The sequence below is a fragment of the Pungitius pungitius genome, chromosome 15 (assembly GCF_949316345.1).
Source record: "Pungitius pungitius chromosome 15, fPunPun2.1, whole genome shotgun sequence".
Classification (NCBI taxonomy): domain Eukaryota; kingdom Metazoa; phylum Chordata; class Actinopteri; order Perciformes; family Gasterosteidae; genus Pungitius; species Pungitius pungitius.
The window spans coordinates 6,231,857-6,251,875 of NC_084914.1; the positions used below are offsets into that span (position 1 = coordinate 6,231,857).

Genomic DNA, 20,019 nt, shown 5'->3' on the forward strand with positions numbered 1-20,019 from the left:
TAAAGTAACACAAAAGGACAGCAGCGTGGGAACGGGATTCAGAGAGGGATTGCTTTTTTTTTTTTTTTTTCTTCTCCGGGAAGGGTGGGAGGTGGAATCATAAATGTGACTCTACTGGAAAACAATGCAATATACACCCAATATATGTTGGAAATGCGGTGGATGCTGCGGAGAGGGAGAGGACTTTGGGGTAGATGGAGAGGCAGGCCCCTGGAAGAGCCTATGCAGCTTTTCTCAGCCCGGGGCTCTGTCATAACACCCTCGGATCAAAGCCTGAAGCCAGGCTCGCCCCCCCCCCCCCCCCCCCCCCACATCCAAATCCCTTTCCCTGGGTGACTGACTGACTGGTTGACTGACTGACTGGCTGAATAAAAAAAAAAAGGCCTTTCATTCAATATTCTCACTGTAGCCAGGCAGCCAGCCAAGGGAACAGGCACAGGTATGAAGGCAGGAAACGTGGCGGGGGGGGGGGGGGGGTATGGCGCAGATGGAGACGAGGGAGGTGGAGGTTTACCATCTTCTCCATCAGCATCTTTGTCATTTGCGTCTGTTTGAATTTGTCCGATTTTGAAATGCTCCGAAGGAAAGGTGGAAAGTAGTGCTCCCTCTGCCACACAGACTGCATGTGTGCTTTTTTTTAACCTGTGTGTTAGACAAAGAAAGACAACATTTGCGCCTCCATTTCTATGCACGGGCTGTTATCACTCTGCATGCAGCCCGTCTGTCTGTGAGGAATCTGTCCATCTGTGCGTGCAAACTTCCACTTGTCTGATTGAGTGCTGTGAGGCCAGCGGTGGGCTCTGCAGGTGCATGTTCTCTCCCCAGGAGCATTGATGGAGGAGGTTTTGAAGCTCTCGTGATGCTGTCCCGTGGGGTTTATTTATTTTGCTGCTGCCAAAGCACTCAAAACTCATTATTTTGTATTGGCTTTTCAATTGATTTGCCAATCGTATACTTGAAACTGTTAAAGGACAGTGACAAAAACATCCCAAATCCCAGGGGCACATTTAAAAATACCCACAAATGGTGATTTAATTAAAAATTGTAATGTAATCTGTGAGCCGCAACATCCGATCGCCATTGTTTACGCCTAATTGTGTGGAAAGTTGTTTAAAAATTGGGTAGCCTGAAAAGCTCAACATAATGTACTGTAGTAATGGTTTGAATAGATAGCAAATGTTAAATGCAAAGTTAATAAACTATAAAAGTATTTTTTTTATCATACAGCTGATAGATACATGATTGATTTAGCTAAAACTGAATCAATAGATGAAGTAAGTTGAAGCTGCATTTAACGGTTAAAAATGATCTTAAACGTCCAATTACTTTTATATCCACCATCTTTTAATACGTCTTCTTTTAATTACCTTTCATCCGCACACAGCCGATTATGAGATTTGCTCTAAGCCTGAAAAACCCTTTTTTTTAATGGTTTTTAAGCAGCAGAAAGTGCGTGTGTCTATGTGTTTGTCTGTTTCTCTGGAGATAAAAAGATCAAGGTTTTTTTTACAGGAATTTGTGTCTCATTTCTTTAAAAAAAAAAAGAAATGGTCGACAGTCATGTCGTCCGTGTAATCTCACAGAAACCTCTTGAGCGTTTTTGTATGAGGAGTTGAAATCAATGTCACTGCCTTCAGTTGGTACTATTTTGACTCCGAAACTAATGAATCCTTTCCCATTTTATATGTTTTTTTCTTTGTTTCGTCGCTCTGTGTGTGTGTGTGTGTGTGTGTGTGTGTGTGTGCTGGTACACCTGCACTTCTGTGTGTGTGTGAATGTACGTGTACGTGCCTGTTTCGTTTAGTTGTGCCCACAGTACTGGCCAGAAAACGGAGTCCACCGCCATGGACCCATCCAGGTGGAGTTTGTGTCTGCCGACCTGGAGGAGGACATCATCAGCAGAATATTTCGGATTTACAACGCAGCTCGGGTACGGTGACACGTCGACTAGTTTAGCCGAAAAATAACAATCCCTTCATTTTCTCCGCTCTGCTGGCCATTTGTTCTCTTTTCTGTAACTTTTACAACTAGTTCTTTTTTTTTTCTTCTTCTTTTTATTTCTGCGGTGATCACCGCGACAGCTAATTTATTCTGTGCCTGCACACCTCACACGTCCCACTCATGCGGAGAGCCATTCTGTTCTTCAGGAGTACGCCGCTGCACCAGTGATCGGGCCGAGGTGTCATCGCCTCCAGTCACGTGTCTCTGAAGCAGCACCAGGCATAAACACACATAGTTAGAATTAAAAAAAAAGGCAGTATTTGAACTCCTTGACTGCTCACCAAAGGGTTCACAAGAGAATGATGCCAGTGGAGAGAATTGAAAATACATTGATTTTCTCTATATATTCACTTCTGTCATTTAATGCTTTCAGGGCTCCAAACAATTGCTTTGATTTGAAAGGACATAGGCCAATGCGGCTGGGAACCAGTGCTCTTGTGCCCCCCTACAATGAAGCAGCGTCTACTCATGACCTTTGGTTACACGTTTGATTGCTAAGCAGCTCAGCCAAGCAGGTTTTTTTTCCTTATTGTATTTCACAAGAAAAAAAGAATCGTCTTATGACCACTTTTCTGTGATATTTCAGAGACATTGCTGAAAAGGGTTTTATTGTAAGTACTTTCTAATCAGGAAGTAGTCCCCATGAAAGCAGTTGGCAGTGCGTTGGCCATCAAGAGCAATAAGCACGCTGATTATGGAAAGACAAGTTGTTAAACACGTTTTTTTATTTTCATTTTGGTATTCCACTCATGAGCGTCACATACTTTTTATTGTAGTGGAGGAAGAAGGAATTTCAGAGACACAAATCTCACAGCTTTGCTAAAATAAAAAAAAAAGCTCGCTTGTTTAGAGGCCTTCGCGCGTAAGGCCGTGTTCTACGTATTTCTTCTGATGTGGGCGTCAAGTCGCCTTCATCGCTGCCCAGTAAGGGACCTGACCTGCAGTCACCTGCGTAAGCTCCTTACCCGTACAGTTTGCCCACAGATGTCTGCGATCCCTCCCCCCCCCCCCCCCCCCCCCCCCCCCCCCCCCCCCCCCCCCCCCTCCCCCCCCACACCGTGTTAACTGGAATACAATCTAATCGCACACGATCTGCGACAAGTGTTATTGATCCTGGTGTCTGAGTGTGATTCAGAGTGTCTGTAGTTCTTAAGTATCCGTCTCCAGCTGAGACCGTGCTCATCCATCAACCCCTCTGTTCTTCTCTTCGTTGGCTCCCCTCGTCCCTACGTGTCCCCGCCGATGGCTTGGCTTAGTCACGTCTTTACGGGCTGATTGCACGTGGTCGCACGGCGGCGATTAACCCCTCCCAAACGCATGTCTTAACCCTGGGATAACCGGCTCGCGTGCATCCCCCCCCCCCCTTACCAGCCTCAGGACGGGTACCGGATGGTGCAGCAGTTCCAGTTCCTGGGCTGGCCCATGTACAGAGACACGCCCATGTCCAAGCGCTCCTTCCTCAAGCTGATTCGACAGGTGGACAAGTGGCAGGAAGAGTACGACGGAGGCGAGGGACGCACCGTGGTCCATTGTCTGTAAGTTCATCGCTTCACCCGGGCACCGCCATTAAGAATGAAACAGCTCCACCTACTGAGTGCAGAGCCTCACTGCATCAAAAGCATGACAACTCCTCCACAGCCTTACTGTCAAACCGCTTTCTGTATGGAATACAGCTTACATTATATTTGATGGGTTCGATGCTTGGCTCGTTTGTGATAACTCTAGGAACGGAGGCGGCCGAAGCGGGACATTCTGTGCCATCAGCATTGTGTGTGAGATGCTTCAGCATCAGCGCTCTGTGGATGTTTTCCACGCTGTCAAAACGCTGAGGAACAATAAACCCAACATGGTGGACCTGCTGGTGAGGAGCATTGCAGCAGCACTTCGATCTGACTTTTTTGAGTTCATTATAACCTTACAATGCACTAGGTGGTATTTCATGGGAATAGTACAGCAGCTTCTATTACTTCAACAAAGTTTGGGAACTTTGAAGCTTTTTCCAAGGTTACCAATTGAATTGCATTTATTTTTTAAAGCTTTCTGTCATTTCTAAGCCCGTTGCGTTTTGCAGTAATATGATGGATCTTCACTTTTAAAATGGATGGATCCCCCTTTAGAAATGAAAGAATTCTACTTCCTTTTGTCACCCAACTTTCCATGTACCTGCATCAAGTTATTGTCCATCCAATCCATTTGCTGATCGCAGTACATGATTTAATTGATGTAAATACAAAGAAATATATTATTTTCACTGGTCCAACACAAGTTGAGGTTAAAGCGTCGGACATTCATGTCAGAAAGTCCAATTTTGTCTTTCCTGTGGGTCCTCTAGCAGGTTGATCCGGCCTCTCTGATGTTTTGCTTCGTTTCCCTTTTGTCTCGTAGGACCAGTACAAGTTTTGCTACGAAGTCGCACTGGAGTACTTGAACTCTGGGTAACTCGGAGCCGCTGCTGAAGCCACCAGAGACTCTGACGTTTCGCGACATCACAGAAGGGCCGCAGCTCACATGTGTGCATTGTGCTAAGTGCGTGTGTGTCTGTGTGCGTGTGCGTGTGTGTGTGTGTTTTACTAACTTCGACAGGAGCGAGGTGCGCACATAACCATACACGCCGCCCCCCCCCCTGTTTTCTGACCAGCTCTCTTCTTCTCGACGGGGGGGAAAGGTAACAGAGTTGTGTGGTGTTAATTATCGCGGCCTGTTTCTGTCGGTGCCGGGAACACAAAGAGGGTCTTTTTTTCCCCTCCTCTCTGGATCCCTCCGTCTCTCTCTCTCTCTCTCTCTCTCTCTCTCTCTCTCTCTCTCTCTCTCTCTCTCTCAGCCGCCTGTGGTCCCGTGGTTGTTGCCTTGATCCCCATTGGACTATGAGCATTAAATATTCTCCAGTTTTCCGTGGAATGCGATGCACTGTACATAGCGTGGTTTTACGTTTTTTTTTCTTCTTTTTTTGCTTATTATTATTATAAGTCATTAAATGCAGGAAAGCAAAGCCTAAATGTTACTTAATGTCTTGTAAATCTCTGACTACTAGATGATTATTGCTTAATAATGCGTGTTTGGGACAGCTGGCTCAATCTACATCTGCTTTTCTTATTTTCTGTACAGGGATCCAAAGCTTTATTTGCTATTTCATTTGAATTCTTGTTGTGCATATTGTACATATTTCTGTAGATTATTTATTCACAGTATGTACTTTTTTTGTGACTCGCAGTAAGTGACAATCATATGTTCTATAGGTTTGGTTTATTGACTGTATTGTGTGCTTTTTTTTCGGTTACTTCTGTGATCAATTCCACTGTAAAGAAAACAAGGTATTATATAAATGTATCTGCAATGTAAACATTGAATTAAGTATTTTTTGCCTTGTGAGGGGAGCTGGAAAAGATGACTTTAGGGGGACATCTAATGGGGAGATGGGGAATAACACAATCACTTCCCCTCTCACAACCTTTAACAGCGCCACGGTATTGAGCTGTTTTCCTGATAATAAGTTAATACGATATGCTACTACATGGACGGGGGCTTTCCTCTCATCGGGAAAATAGATAGTTTTGAGGTATATTTGTTGATTGAAAGTTCTCATAGGACGTACAATCACAAAACAAGAGACCCCATTTTGATGCCATTTGGTACATGGTCAAAGTACGTATTTTTATCTAAGATCAGAAAATGTATAAACCTATAATGAAGAGGATTAGTGTTGAGGACGATGATGTATCAGCACATAGTGAATCTAATGCTTATAACTATTTTTCGTGGGCCGTATAAGCAACCGAAACAAAAGAATTGTTGTGTTTTTGTAAGATTATAACTAGCCCATCACGGTCACATATGAAGCGGGTCCTTGTCATGGACTCCGCCGTGTTTCTGGAGCAACCCAGAACAAACCAAACAACGCTTCTCATTTTCTACATTATCCGAAGGCCACGGGCAGCGCTCTAAACGCGCTTTAAAAAGGACGGGTGGGCAGAGAGATCTTCAGTTGTTTGCAATCCGCAACCTCTAAAGGTGTCACAAAGAGTTATTTCACTCCCAAACAAATGTGCACAATGTGACAGCTACACCGAGAACACCTGTCAGTTCTGGTTGTATTGTCTCAAAATCAATGGGTTTTTGGGTTGTTCTGTGTTTAGCACTAGAGAGCTGTTCAGAGATACAAAATAAGTAACTAAAAAGTCCTCTGGTGCATTGGGAAGCTTTTAAGTGTCTTAAAAAATGCTGTTGCTAACGCGTAGAGCAACGTCCCGCCAAATAGTCGCTCATGTGCGAGGAGGGAGTCGTCGGTTTATAGCCCAGAGATTACATTCACGTAATCTGTCATAGTTGCTCAACTCTCTACTGCACACAGGACAGGGCCCCCACATACGCTGTATGCTACCACATGTAGCGGACAACAAATACAGTAAGTGATACACAGATGTTATTCTAAACTTACTTTTAAAAGGTTACGTCAAACTGAACTGATGTCAGGTCCAGATTGTGTTGTGATTGTTTTTGGTCAAATGACCATCCTCAAATAAAGGCCTTATATTACTCACCTAAGTGTACGTATTATAATGAACACTCTCCAATAGAGCAACTCTGCATTGATCCCGGGGGGGGGCGGAGGGGGGGGGATGATGCTACATTTCTTAAATGCTGGAGAGGTGCTAATGTAACGCTAACACAGGCTGAGGTAAGTGGTGGTGTAGTGGGATCGGTCACATTGAAAAGCTGATCCCTGAATCTCTTTTACAACAAGACGTATTAACCTTGAAGAAATATATTAGGTGCTTTTTATCTGGCGCATCGGCACTTGATTTCAAAAAGTTGTGTATGTGCAGTGACTATGAGAGATTGGAGTCAAAGGCCTTTAGATTCTTACAAATGATTCATTTAAAAAATTGACCGATTGACACAAAGTTTTTAGTCTATATACTGTGTGCCAAAATATAGCGTAGTTCGTTTTTGGAGAAAAATTGTTTTAAAACTGACCTGCCGTCAAGGACATGCAGCACTGAAAAGTCAACGATGCTAAAAGGCCACTGGATCAAATTTAGAATCTTTTATGTAAAAAATTGCTCAGTAAATCCAGATTTTATACACGGTAAAACTATGAAACTGTTAAAACGCTATTAGAGAAAAAAAAAATCTATTGGATTGATGTGTTTGAGAAAGCTCAACTGTGGTGTTTCCAGGCCCTGATGGATTTGGGTTGGTCCTTCCCCCTGGTGGGGACCCTGAGTACCTTTCCTTCACTTTCTCCCACAATAAACTCTGTACATTTAAAATGATTCACTCTGTTTCAATCAAACAAATGACCGCGTGATGATCGTCGGCATGTGTCTGTTAAACTGAGTACACATGTCATAATAGTACATGGTTTCCCCTGATGGAAAGCTCTTCATCAAGGTCAAACTTCCTCATATGGGACCACCGGCCATTAAATCATTCAGTTTTACTGACATAAAACCATAAGGGAAAAACATTTCTAATCAAATATTTGCCTTTCAATGTATTTTCAAAGAGTCAGCAAATGAACCTTAACTGTTTTATTTATATGCTAACTGATGACCACAGGTCGGCCCCCCGTGTATGACTCGTCTCACTACTGGTGGGTTTTTCCTGCGTGTTGATGCTTCTCCATGTTATCTGTCAGCCTCCGAGCTGAGACCAGGGGTTCAATTCAGAGATCAGTGGTGGTGATGAGGAAGGAAGGAACAGAAGATTATACCATATGTTTATACACATTAAAGAACCCTCTGATGTCCCTGTGTGAAGGATTGTTAACACTTACATGCAGAAGTTTCCCCCTGTAACCAGAACATTCACTTGCATTGATTGTGAATTCAATGCGGTAGCCGGGAGCAGATTTAAATGCACCGAGGATGAGAACGTGTGGCAGCCAGCCTTTTTCTGAAAGGAGGAATCTTTTGGCGCATCTTCATGGAAGCCGACCCCCCTCAAACCCATCCCTCCCTCGCACACCGTTCCAGTGGGTCAGAGCCGGCGGCGGCGTGCCACCAGGAGACGGTTTCATGTTTCATTGCAGCTCTGCTGGTGAATTATTTCTCTGTTCGCACCAGGAGAACAGGGGAGCTGATGAGAAGGGAGCGAGCAGGGGGGGCGGACGGGGGGGAGGGGTGGAGGCTTGATGTGAGTTGAGCTGAACTGGGGGAGAGTCCACACCAGATGTTACCTGCGCTAAAGCTGCTCAAGAACAACATCTGTAACGCACAAGCACGCGCTGACTGAGCTGCACGCTCATTGATGTCATTCCTCAGACAAAGTTCTTATTCATATTCATCCGATATGATAAATAATACATTAATCTGATTTCAACTTGCATTCTCAATAACTGTAAATAACTCGCTGTATGTATGTATTAGCAGACAGCTCATGTAGTGTAGTATTTAATATAATGCAGAGGATTGTCAGCAAAACAACCTGGGAAAAAAAGTTTAAATATTATCAATAAGATAACGAGTGACAAAAGTAGCGTGTAAAGAATTCAGAAAGAGTCTTAAAAGGACCATAAGTGGACATAAATCATCTGAAAAATATGAAGGAAAAGCAAATCATTACTCCTTTATTCGACACCCTTGGTTGTTATTTGACACAGAGGCTTAACTTTCATCCCAGATATCAAATTGCAGGAATCTAGTTTCACATTTTCCAAAATGGTAGGCATTCATTGGTGGATGAATGTTTTATGAGCTGCCATTGAGAGGCCCAAGGTCGCGGTTGCAGATGGCGCCGCGTCTGGGCCCCGCGTGTCCGGTAGATGGCAGCGTCGTGCAGACAAAGACGTGGAGAGCTCTATTGAGCACTCTGTTACACACTCAATTTGGCTTAAAGCTCATATCCATTTCGAGTAATTAACACATTATCCCCCCCCGAAGACAACTTTTTAAGAATCCTGGAAAGGAGTCAGCAAATGTGGCCCGATGAGTTTCATTTCATTTGAGTAAGGTGTTTATTTCAATGCCCATCTTCATGTTTTTGTCACAGATGTTTCATTACATTTTATTTTGGTCTGCATCTTCATGCTGAATATTGAAGCCACGAGCCTCATATTACCATTCCACACTGTAACTGTGTAAGAAATAAACCAATAAATAATAAATGACTCCCCAATTTTCCGACGAAAGATTAAGTGTTGTGCCTCCCCTTAATCGAGATGCTCGCTGAATCGCGTGATGCGGCCTCCTTTAACACAACCACGCGGCACTCACAGGTACAATCAATGCAGATCATCACACACGACGAACACGCACATGTGCAACAGCTACAGAGCCACACATGGGTCAAAGGGCGGCTGAAGCAACTGGAGGACAACAGCCTGCTTCTATCTCCGGGGGCTGGATTATTGTCTCTCTGTCTCTGTCTCTCTCTCTCTCTCTCTCTCTCTCTCTCTCTCCGCCTGCCTTTATCTCTTCACCACCACCACCACCACCCCCCATCTTGCTATTCCACCACAAAAAGAAACTCACTGACTGGATGGCAAACAGAAGAGGACAACCTCTTTACTTTCCCGCACGTGGCTTTGAATTCTTCATGTTTTAAGTGACTACAAAGAACTGGGCGTCACGTGGCCCTGTGATCCGACTTGTCACCTCTCGATCACCGCTGACATCATTTCACGGTTCATAATCTTAAAACGTCTCCACCGTTTCGACAGTAGTGTTTGAACGTTTGAAGGCTGTGGATCAATCCTAGATCCTTGTTATTCTCTTTTTAAAGAATGATGCACCAGCGGTTTTGAGCTTCCGATAATTCAGGGTATTTGCTTTGAGTTGCAGCGCTGCCATCGAGCGTTTGCCAAGCGGGAGCGAGCGCTCAATCAATGGACCAGCTTAACATAGAAAAAAGCGGCCCTGTCTGGCTCTTAGATCTGAGGCAAATCCATATCTCATATTTCCTCCATTTCCATGCCGTTGGAAGGGGGGGGGGGGGAGTAAGATGCCTCTGCTCCCCTGACATTGTTCGTATCCCCCTGACACTTTGATGTGATTGTATTGTCAGCTCTGAGTTTGCTGGTGCTGTAGTGCTCTTAGTTAGATGCTGCATGCGAAAAGGCTGGAGAAAGAGTCTTCCCGGGCCCAGATGTGCCATACATATTTCAGTAGTTTGAGACTACATATTTTAGAAGTTGCAAGCTTAGTGTCAAGCCACAAGTGGATAGCCTAGTTTGCCGTGTGGCTGGAATATTGCTTCCCTTTTACCATTCTTTAAGTGGGCTCAACAAGCAAAGATGTATGTACACACTTGCACACACACACACACACACACACACAAATGCTGGTGTCAGCTGGTGTAGCCATCCCCATCATGTGAAAAATTCACGAGACAAAATAATATTGGGAGTTTGCCCGAGGTCAAGTCCTCATCAAAGTCAATCAGATTTCCTGCAACTCAGGGTGGGAAAACCGACGACTTGGCCCCCCATGTTACCGTGGCAGCCAACGGCCCCTCTCTACACAGGATCCGTCTGTTGCCATAGCAGCCCCGTGGAGCTTTCTTGCCAGTCAGTCTAGCAGAGAAGATGAGTGAACCAGCGGTGCCCCCATCCAAAGAAGCCTGCATGTCTTCATCTGTTGCCATGGCACCGTAATAGCGTTCTGGATAGATTTGGCATGGCAGGGAGTCAGTCCCTTTATCTTCCAACGCATTATATTGAACCGCGCTCGCCTGTGCTGCTCGTCACTCGAAACACGGTGTGCAGACAAAAGGGAGCCGAACGGGGTAGAAGCTAGATGTCAAGATACTGTATCTTTATTGAGATCTCGAGTGGAGCTAAGCTCAGCTGCATGGGCAGCGTGCTCATCGGGCGCTGCTTAGGTGGTGCACGGAGATGTTGGGGGGGGGACGTGCATGGCCAGGTAACCTGGGGTGGACGCTCCGGCTGTCTCACTTTGTATTACAATGAGTAGGCGTGTGCAGTCATACCACATTTGAAGTGTGAAAGCAACACGGAAATCCGAGAGTTCCACTTGAAAATGTAATATTTACGGAAAAGAAGCATTTAATGGATTTGTTCCCCCATTAAAAAACTGTCAACAGTGTGCAAAGTGATCTTTTTTGAAAGAAGGTTTGAGTTTAATTTATTGGTTGCAGGCAAAAAAAAACATCTGAAAAGCTTCAAGAGATAAAATCTAACCTCTAAAACAAGTGTTTTTTTTTTACAATTTGGTTGATTTCACACATTCATAATTTCCACATAAAAATAAAATGGAAGATTATTTCCCCACAGCGTACCACATAAACCTTTTATCGTGAAGTGAGGTTGATTTGGGCTCACCCCCCGTTGCTCTGAGAGCATGAAGCCAATCAAGATGAACTCATTTGCAACCGCTTGGAGACTGATGTCTGGGGCCAGAGCCGCGTGTGCCCGGCTTCGCCTGCAGTGGGATGATGATGATGGCAGCGCTGGGATTACCGCCATTCGGTAACCTCACTGTGAGGAGAAAGAGGAGGTCGGGCGTGGCTCCTGTTTGGCTGCTTGATTGGTTTCCCAGACCGACGCTGCTGCTCCTCTCAGGAGGAGGAAGAAGACCACGTGTAGGTCTGTGGAAGTGGGCAGCATGGAGTTCCCCCACACACCGCTGTAGCGTGATCTTTATATTTTTAAAGGATGTCCCACGGCCCTTCGTTGCTGATTCTTCCCACACGTCTTCAGATCGGAGTCACTTGTATGTTATAAGATCCAGTATTGCCGTATTATTGGCCGGAAGTTTTATGTTATACGGCCTCTGGCTTCACATGTGGTGGACCACCAATGCTCAGCAGTTGAGACCTGTTCCTCATACAGGTTAAGGAGATGGAAAATGACGTGTGGTAACTTACAACTGCCATGTCTGATTTCCTTCCAAACGTTATCAAATTATACTTGAATTTGCAGTAAATCTGCCAAAGTACCCGGAAGAACTAGAACAATTGCAGAAGAACGTTTGTTATCTATCTAAAGAGCAACAAATGATCCTATTCTGCCTGTCGGTCCGACCGCTTCATTGAGCATGGCTCAAATGCAGTCCACTTCCTATTGTTGCTTCGTTGACACATAACGTTATGACGAGAGCAAAAAGCCAAATCAAACCGGAGTGATTTCCATCAATGTCATCCTGAATAAGCCCCAACTGTGGCATTTTTAAACTATATTTGCCTGGTGACTTGATATTTCTTGTAATAAATGTAAAGAAACTCTCCTCACGAAATCCATCATTTATTTTCTGATGGAACCCGCTGTGTCAAAGCAAGCAACTAATACGCCATGTGTACTTCCTGTGAGTACAGTCAGTTTTTCACAAGTGTCTCTGATTGTGAGTAACTGTTTGTGAGTCTTCTGTTGGTTCTTTAAGGGGCAGAACTGTGAATGCTGTTATTTCCAGTGTTTATAGAGCAAATCCATTCATTCAGCACATTAAAAGTACTTCATACAACTTTACTTTTGAAGAGTGAAAGAAAGGGAATTAATTACCAGTCCAATATTTAACTTTACACAATTTATATTCAAGGTGGAGATGTCAATTGTCACATGATGCTGGATTATTTACTACTTTCTTTTTCAATTTAACCAATTTTATTTTCCAGATGGACAATTTAAATTTAGGAATGTGTCCACTTTTCGTGTGGTTACACAGTCAACATCTGGAATAGAAAGCAAAACCTCTGCACCTTCCTGTTCCTTAAGAGAAGAAAAAGGACTTTAGGCCCGTGCATGAGTGAATCTTTCTTCTTCTTTTCAGAAAATTATTTCCCCGCCTTCCATTTGATCTCAATTCTCATGTGCGTCCGTCATTAGGACCCGCAGGGCTTCGTTCTTCACATCCTACCATCAAACGTATGTGTGAGCAATCTGTCTCATTATGTCGGCCTGTGCAGGGAGGTCCTTTGCCCCTCTGTCTTGAAGCGTTTCTTTTCAGATGTGAGGAGGCAACATCTGGTGTTAGAGTGTCTGCTGCTCAGTGGGAATTGCCTTCAGCAACTCCTCCCTCTCAAAGGAGCTGTTTAAGTCCCTAAGAGACAGATCTGTCACTCACCTTCTGCTGAGATTAAGTAGCCGTACTAGCGGCACTGACCAATGACTGGAAAATGGCAAAAAAAAAGACACAGGATGCTGATGTCAGGAAAACACTAAGCTCCCAACAGTATGAACTGATTGACACGTATTAATGGACCTATGAACAACAGAGTGATTCCATTCTCGTCTCAGCTAATATCATTTAGCGCATTGGTGAGATGAGCTGTAAAGGAGAATGAAACTGCTGGTTGCTCCCTGTGAAACATGGCCGTCGCTCCCCCTGCCTTAAACGACTCAAGCTGTTTTGGGTTACTGCTCGTCAGACATTCACCCTTCAGTGCTTTTGTGACAACGCTGCAGAAATGATGATGTTTTTCAGTGAGGAACTTAAACCCATTTGAAAGTTTTGAAGTGGTAAGAAACTGCATAGAAATAAAGATGATTAGTTGAGAAAGTTAGGACAAGAAACAGCACTGAAACTTGAGTGATAAGCAGTACAGTCTTCAGCAAAGACTAATTGATGTTTTTTTTTGTTCAATTTGATTCATTTTATTTGGCAAAGCCCCAAATCATCAAAGAATCATTTTCCCTTGAAGGCTTTACAATTTGTACAACATACAACACCCTCCTTTCCAGGACCCTTGTTTTGGAACAGAAAAAAAAACAACACGGTGAACTTGTCATCAAACTGATTCCTATCTACAATGTGCAACATTATTCATTTTAATCAAAGCATGATTCACTCTTTTACTTCCCCAATTCTGTAAGGGAAATATCTCGCTTCTTAGCCAGCAAGATGCAGACAGTCATTTTGTGCTCAGGTCCCTCTGGGTGTGCTGCTGCAGGACAATGCTCTAAGAGCAGATGGAGTGAAACTTTGCAGTTGACGATGCAGAAAAAGAACTCATTAACGCGAGGCGAGAGCACATAAGTAACCGTCAATAGCGTATTTAAAACAAAAGAGCCAATCGGTCACCGTCCTGCCGCACTGCACTCCTGCGTGTGTCACAGGAAGGGGATGAGTCGGCACCCCCTCGGGACCGTTTGGTTCTTATTCCAGTGTACGGCCTGCTTTGTTGTCGTATTTACCTCACTTCCACAGCCTCCGCGCTGCACCTTTCTGTCTCTGAATCACGCTCTCCCGCGATGCAGAAGGAGATAACAGCAGTGTGCAGCATGTTCATTCTGCTGACCGCACACATTATGTAAGGAGGATTTTTGGCAGTCGGGGATTGTTTACTATAATAACCAGCACTGTGACAAAATGTTTTTTTCTTCTGCTTTTGCGTTTACCACAAAGGTCAGACAACTGGCTGTCGTTGAGTCGGACCCAGCAGGCCACACGCGTACGACCAAATTAAGCGAAACGATCCAATGTTTGTAGTTATTTTCCAGTTGGAACCAGACTGGCGGACCGGCCGACAGACTGACATTGCAGTCCCCAGAGCCATGCGGCAAACATGGCTAAAAATATATCTCAACTGAACGACTCACATTTTCCACTCGCCGGTTGAAATGTTGCGATGCCCTCCTCAGAGGATGCTTTTGGTTTATAGTATAGTTTATACTACCTGCCGGAATGTTTTACTAGTTAGCAATATTTCTGTATTGCATGTGTATCAGATAAGTCGGCACATAACTAACCGCATAGAAATTCGTTCCTCGTGGCCACAGTTTTAGTTACAAACCGTTTGAAAAGGGGATAGACACTGAACCCCAAATAAACAGAATAAAACTCATTCAGTGCTAATGTACATGTGATCCCTGATATGAAAAATACACATTTCCCCTCTCTGGGCCAATAGTGTTGGTTTTACAGTCTGAAACTTTCCACATTTCATCAAACGCTCTGAAATAAAACAGCAGACGGACGCAGCTAGCAACAAGCTGATTAACATAATAATAATTATCATAATTTCCCTGCAGACCATCACTAACTAACTACCTCCAGGCCGATGCAAATATAATACTCTGTATCTGCAGGGTAATAAAAAAGGCGACTTTGCTACAGTGTGTCCGCTTTATAAGGTGATAAAATGTCAGAGTTGTGTTTACAGCCCTTTGCATTGCCACACCTTGGCTAAAAATATTTCAATGTGGTTTCAACATTCTCATAAGAGATGTGAAAATATTCTTTCCCTTTGATGTTCTTTGCCTCCTTGCCAAGAACAAGACCCTCTATGTGTGTTCTAACAAACTTTCCTCTGCTGTGACCACCATCTTGTTCTTGACGTCTCCCTTCGACCTATAAGATCCATGACGGATTAGGTCGTGTTTCAATGTCCCATCCGCCCTCCCCCTGAATACGAAGACAAATGACAATAACAATATTCATTCATTCTCGATAATGCAATCCGTGGGAAGAGGTGAGCTCACAAAATCACAACGTTCACAGTTCATTTGTTTTAATTTGATTGCTTCTTTGTGGTTAATGAAAGTCTGAATGTAGGTCAATTATCGTGGAAAGATATCAGCTACTGGTTGAAGATGAAGCAGACCGCTAACTGCCTGTATCATTCGGTTTGCAGAGGAACCACTATATGGGCTACCTGCTGAATGCACTCGGTCAGCTACCATTTTCAAATGTCCTTCCAGCAGTGAAGGTTAATTTGCCCGATAACACAAATGAGTCCGAGCCCTGCCAAGCCTTGATTCATTGGGAAATGCTGATTAAAATATTAGCATATAAAAGGATGAATGACCTCAAAGATGCCCAGATAAAAGCAGTCAAAAGTGGTTGTGTTAGGTCGACCACCGAGGTGGAACTCTTTGGATTGGAAATACGTTTTGAGCCAGTTGCTACACAACTGGGAAATGCTGTGACGGAGATAAGTGATCCATGTGCTAAACATATGCGAGACGGCATTGTCAGATGAATAAGCAAATCTGTTTGGGAGAGAAATCATGTCATCAAATTTACAGCATTTTTTATAAAAATACTCCCAGCAGTGACTTCCAACTATCGTTTACTGATGTCTTTGTGTCACACAACTGTGGATCTTTTAATATGATTAAAGGACTTATCCAAAATAGGAAAACCACTCATCTCCCATCAAACCATCAATAATATTCAAAAACTAAAAACACCATGTGTTCCACACAACTGGAAATAGAGAGTGGAGCTGTGAACATCAGAATCTGTGATTCTGTTTTTACTCTTTTTTTCAGATCCAATAGCTTTGTTTTGAGAGAAGAATGACAAAGAGAATCTGTTTTGTATTGCTTTAATTAATCAAGGAAGGCGTGCATACTAAGCATTCGATGCATCCAAGCATCAAATGCTACAAAGCATCCAAGTAAATACCCAAAAATGTGAATATTTTTGCAATTCTCACCCTGCAGCCTTTGACTGTTCTGAGAAGCGGTGACGTAACTGAAGCTCATACAGCGAATGCCAAGACGCCGCACTCCTTCCACTTGGTTTACCTGCTCAGGTAATATCATGTGACTGCTGCTGTATCCATGGCAATGAACCCCTGCAGATGCCCTCGACCCCGGCACCTCTGACGGGCTGATTAGCATGCATGGTGGACGCCTGAGCTCTGGTCCTGTCAGCTCCTTGGCGTGGGCTCTAGCTCACCCCTGCAGAAGACCCAGCTGGCAGTATACCCCCTTCCCATCATGCTCACGCCTGCTGAATTCCACATGACAGGACTCGTCCTCCAGGAGCCGCAGACCATGCTCAGGGAATGTCAGCGCCAGAATATCTCAGTGAAATCACATGCAATGATGGTGTCTTTCGAAGTAGAGTCTCTAAATCTGCAACCAAAAGAGTTTCTCCTTGACATGTGGTCCTGTTTTAAAAATGGACAATGTCTTATGTCATCATGTATCTGGTCTCTCTCGGGCTGAGCTCTTTTCTTTATTTTCCATATCCTCTGCAGCTTACAAAAGACGTCAGCTGACAAAAATATATTCCTCGCACAAACCCGTCAGCCGCCACTTCTGCCCTCTTATTTGATTTTTTCGCTGCCTCTTTGCCAGCTCTCCAGCCCAGATAAAAAGGAACCTCTTCTGAGGTGTTTCGCTAGGCATTATAAAACGGTTGCCATGGAGACCCAGTCTGAACAGGCGTGGAGCCATACAGGCAGCAGAATAGGAAGTGACAGATGCAATGCTTCCCATTTAAAACAAAACAGCTTTTTTTTTTCCTCCTGTCAGCACACAGTCTGATGGGCAGTTGTGTTCAATTGCGAAAGATCAAGACCCTGGAAACAGGTCCGTTAGGCTTCGTGTTTGGGTCTGTAAAGATGCATTGGAGGGACTATTTGCTTCTTGCTCAAGCGAGGTGGGTTCAATGGTATTTACCGCCTCATTTGGTCTTTGTTGTTTCTCCCTGAAGAGATGACCTATATTATCATGGCTGGGAGATCAAAGAAAGCTTTCTTGCGATCCCATGAAGCTTGAATCTTACAAACCACGAGAATTAGCTCTGATTGCGCTGCCTCCCTGCACTGCAAAATGTGGCCATGGAGCTTCTTTGTAGCTGCTCAGCCTACAGGAGTCATGAGCCTGCAGTTTAGGGGGAATGGAGCTTTTGATGTTGAGTAGTGTAATTACAGTTTTTTTCTTGAGAAAATGCAAACTCTGCTGATTGCTGTTTATTATCCTCTTCATAAGCATCCTCAGAGAAAGTGATGGAAACATAAAGTTTTTGCTTTCTTCAGCCACAACTTCAGGTCGTAAAAAAAAGGATTTCCAGGTTCTCTATGTAGGGCAAGCTTCCATAACATTCTCCATATTTTACCCGTGTATTCCCATTAGTGTTACCAGCAGATAATATGTGAGCTAACCCCGGTTTTGTCTATTCATCAGCCACTCGTACCGGGGAAATGGATCAAGGTCAGCAGTGCGAACCGGCTACCTGCCGGGAGCGAGTCTTCACCTGCTGCTCTGCACACCCACTCGTGATCCTTTTCCCTTCCTCTGCAAGCCAACCAACTGGGTGTCTAGTTCCATTTCCATTGCTCCGCGGGGTGTCGGAGACGCATTGGCGGCCGAACATAGAAACGGATGGACCAGAAATGCCCATATGTCTCCATGGCCCGTACTGTCAGTATGCAGTCGCGCATCTCATTAGCAACAACTTGAAGCTGCAGATTGACCGTATAGTGACCATAAATCATGAGTAGGTCTTCACCCTGCAGAACCTGAGCAGACAATGGTGCAGATGGTGGTTGCAGTGGGAAACTCTGGCGTGATTTACGAGGAGGTCCTCGCTGTTTGAGTTGCAAGATAATGAACATGATGCATTTCGCTCCAAAAATGAAGGTCAATGGGTTGATGCGTTAATTCTTTGTTAAAAGCATTTAGTTTAGGAGAAAGCTGTATTTACTGTTCTTTGTGCACTCACAACATCTGTTGTGATTGATGCATTAGGATGCTGGAGCAAAATGATAATCCATGTAAAATAGATTATGTCTAACAAATGGGTTAAATACTTAAAGGATAAGTGACTTTATAAATTAATCAGTGTATTTCTGACTTTTTGTTTGTGCTTCGGGGCCCCAAGTCAATCTGTGACTTACTGACAGGATGATGCATGGCTGGTTTTTGGTCTATTCGTGCGATTTATCGGCTTTAAGAGCAATTAAGGACGGCTTATCTGAGGGTACTAATTGCATATCTAATGTGCAAGGATGGTTGTTTAACTGATGGCCCATCATCTCCCTGAAATATGTACAAGCCATCAGCTACTGGGTCTTCATTTCTCAGGCCTCAAAAGGGGGCACCGCTTTTATCTCTCCAACTGCAAAACCCTCTGACTCCTGCAGCAAATGAGACGTAATGATGAAAAAGTTTCACGGAGGGAGACGATCTCTCACTAAGCCCATGTCTCAAGTTTCCACATCCCCAATTAGCCAGTCGAGCCCAAGCTGAAGAAATGAAATGAACCGCCTGCAGCTCCTAAGCATATAGATATGTATATATATACATATATACAGTATATATACTGTTAACCACATTGCAGATTGATAGAGTGTCTGACAAGTGAAGGAAGCCAGAGGACAATGTGAAGGTCGCCTTCTGTGCTCTGGCTGTGCAGATACAAAACCAGAACAAAGTCGGTTTGATTTCAGGAGTAGATTCGCTGGAACTATTTTTGAAACTATAGTCTTTGTGAGCCCTGCCATAGTGCGACCTCCCATGGGAGCCTGGATGTCTCAGGGATTTTTTTTTCTTTTTTGTAGCACCTGAAAATGGTATAGGAGCCTGACTGAATATATGAGACACGTCATTCAAGGCGGACAGGTCAGGAGACAGTTGTCTTAAATAACTGTACTAATTTATTACTGAATATTAAATAGAATTATTGAAGTACAGGTTTGCAATGCCCACATACAATACCACATACAAAGTATCAGGAGTACGTTACACAACAACAAGCTAAAGAAATTGCCTTTCTCCCTCTTTCTATCACTAACAATTCCCGTTTCATCCCCCTGGGGATGTCCCGATAGGAAATGATTAAGTGTGTGACAGCAAAGTCATTAGGGCAAGTCTGCAGAAATGAATACTAATCTCCATTTGGTTATGTAAGATTCTGCTGTTTGCACTCTTTTACCTGTAAGACACAGAAAACTATACTTCACATAGCAATGAGATGGCAAAAATGTGAATATTAAAAACATTTTTGCTAATAAAATAGTCATTTCTCCCTTGACCTATTATTGAAAGTATCATGAATTGCAGTTTTTTTGCGCCTCTTGGACGGGTCTTTGGCACAGAACACATTAGCGACTGTCAGGAAAGATCCATTGGAGGGAACTCACAGTGAATCCAATACCTCGTTTTGTGGAGTGGACAAAGTGGAATCAGAGGAAGTAGAAAATATGTCATGTGAGTGTGCTCTCAAACCCTTGAATCCTATCACTACAAACAAAGTGATAGGATTCAAGAGATTTTAAATATATTTTCATATGAGATAGAGTGATGGGTGGATGATGTGACCAAGAGTGATGATTGATTGCTGGAAGATATGAAAATAAATATTGCATTCAAACAATTATACAATTGAA

At 43.8% G+C, this 20,019-nt stretch overlaps 1 protein-coding gene across 6 annotated transcripts in view; it reads left to right on the plus strand.

The window, feature by feature from the left end:
* Window positions 1-6,539, plus strand: part of LOC119208995 (receptor-type tyrosine-protein phosphatase mu-like) — a 126,470-nt gene extending 119,931 nt beyond the window's left edge. For 5 of the 6 annotated variants that reach the window (XM_062557570.1, XM_037457871.2, XM_037457875.2 and 2 more), the window contains 4 exons: window positions 1,805-1,930; window positions 3,373-3,536; window positions 3,727-3,862; window positions 4,387-6,539. In XM_062557570.1, coding sequence (XP_062413554.1) covers window positions 1,805-1,930; window positions 3,373-3,536; window positions 3,727-3,862; window positions 4,387-4,440 — 480 coding nt within the window. In that variant the 3' untranslated portion in view covers window positions 4,441-6,539. The remainder of the gene's footprint in view (window positions 1-1,804; window positions 1,931-3,372; window positions 3,537-3,726; window positions 3,863-4,386) is intronic. The other variant, XM_062557571.1, reaches the window with a different exon arrangement.
* Window positions 6,540-20,019: the final 13,480 nt, after the last annotated feature.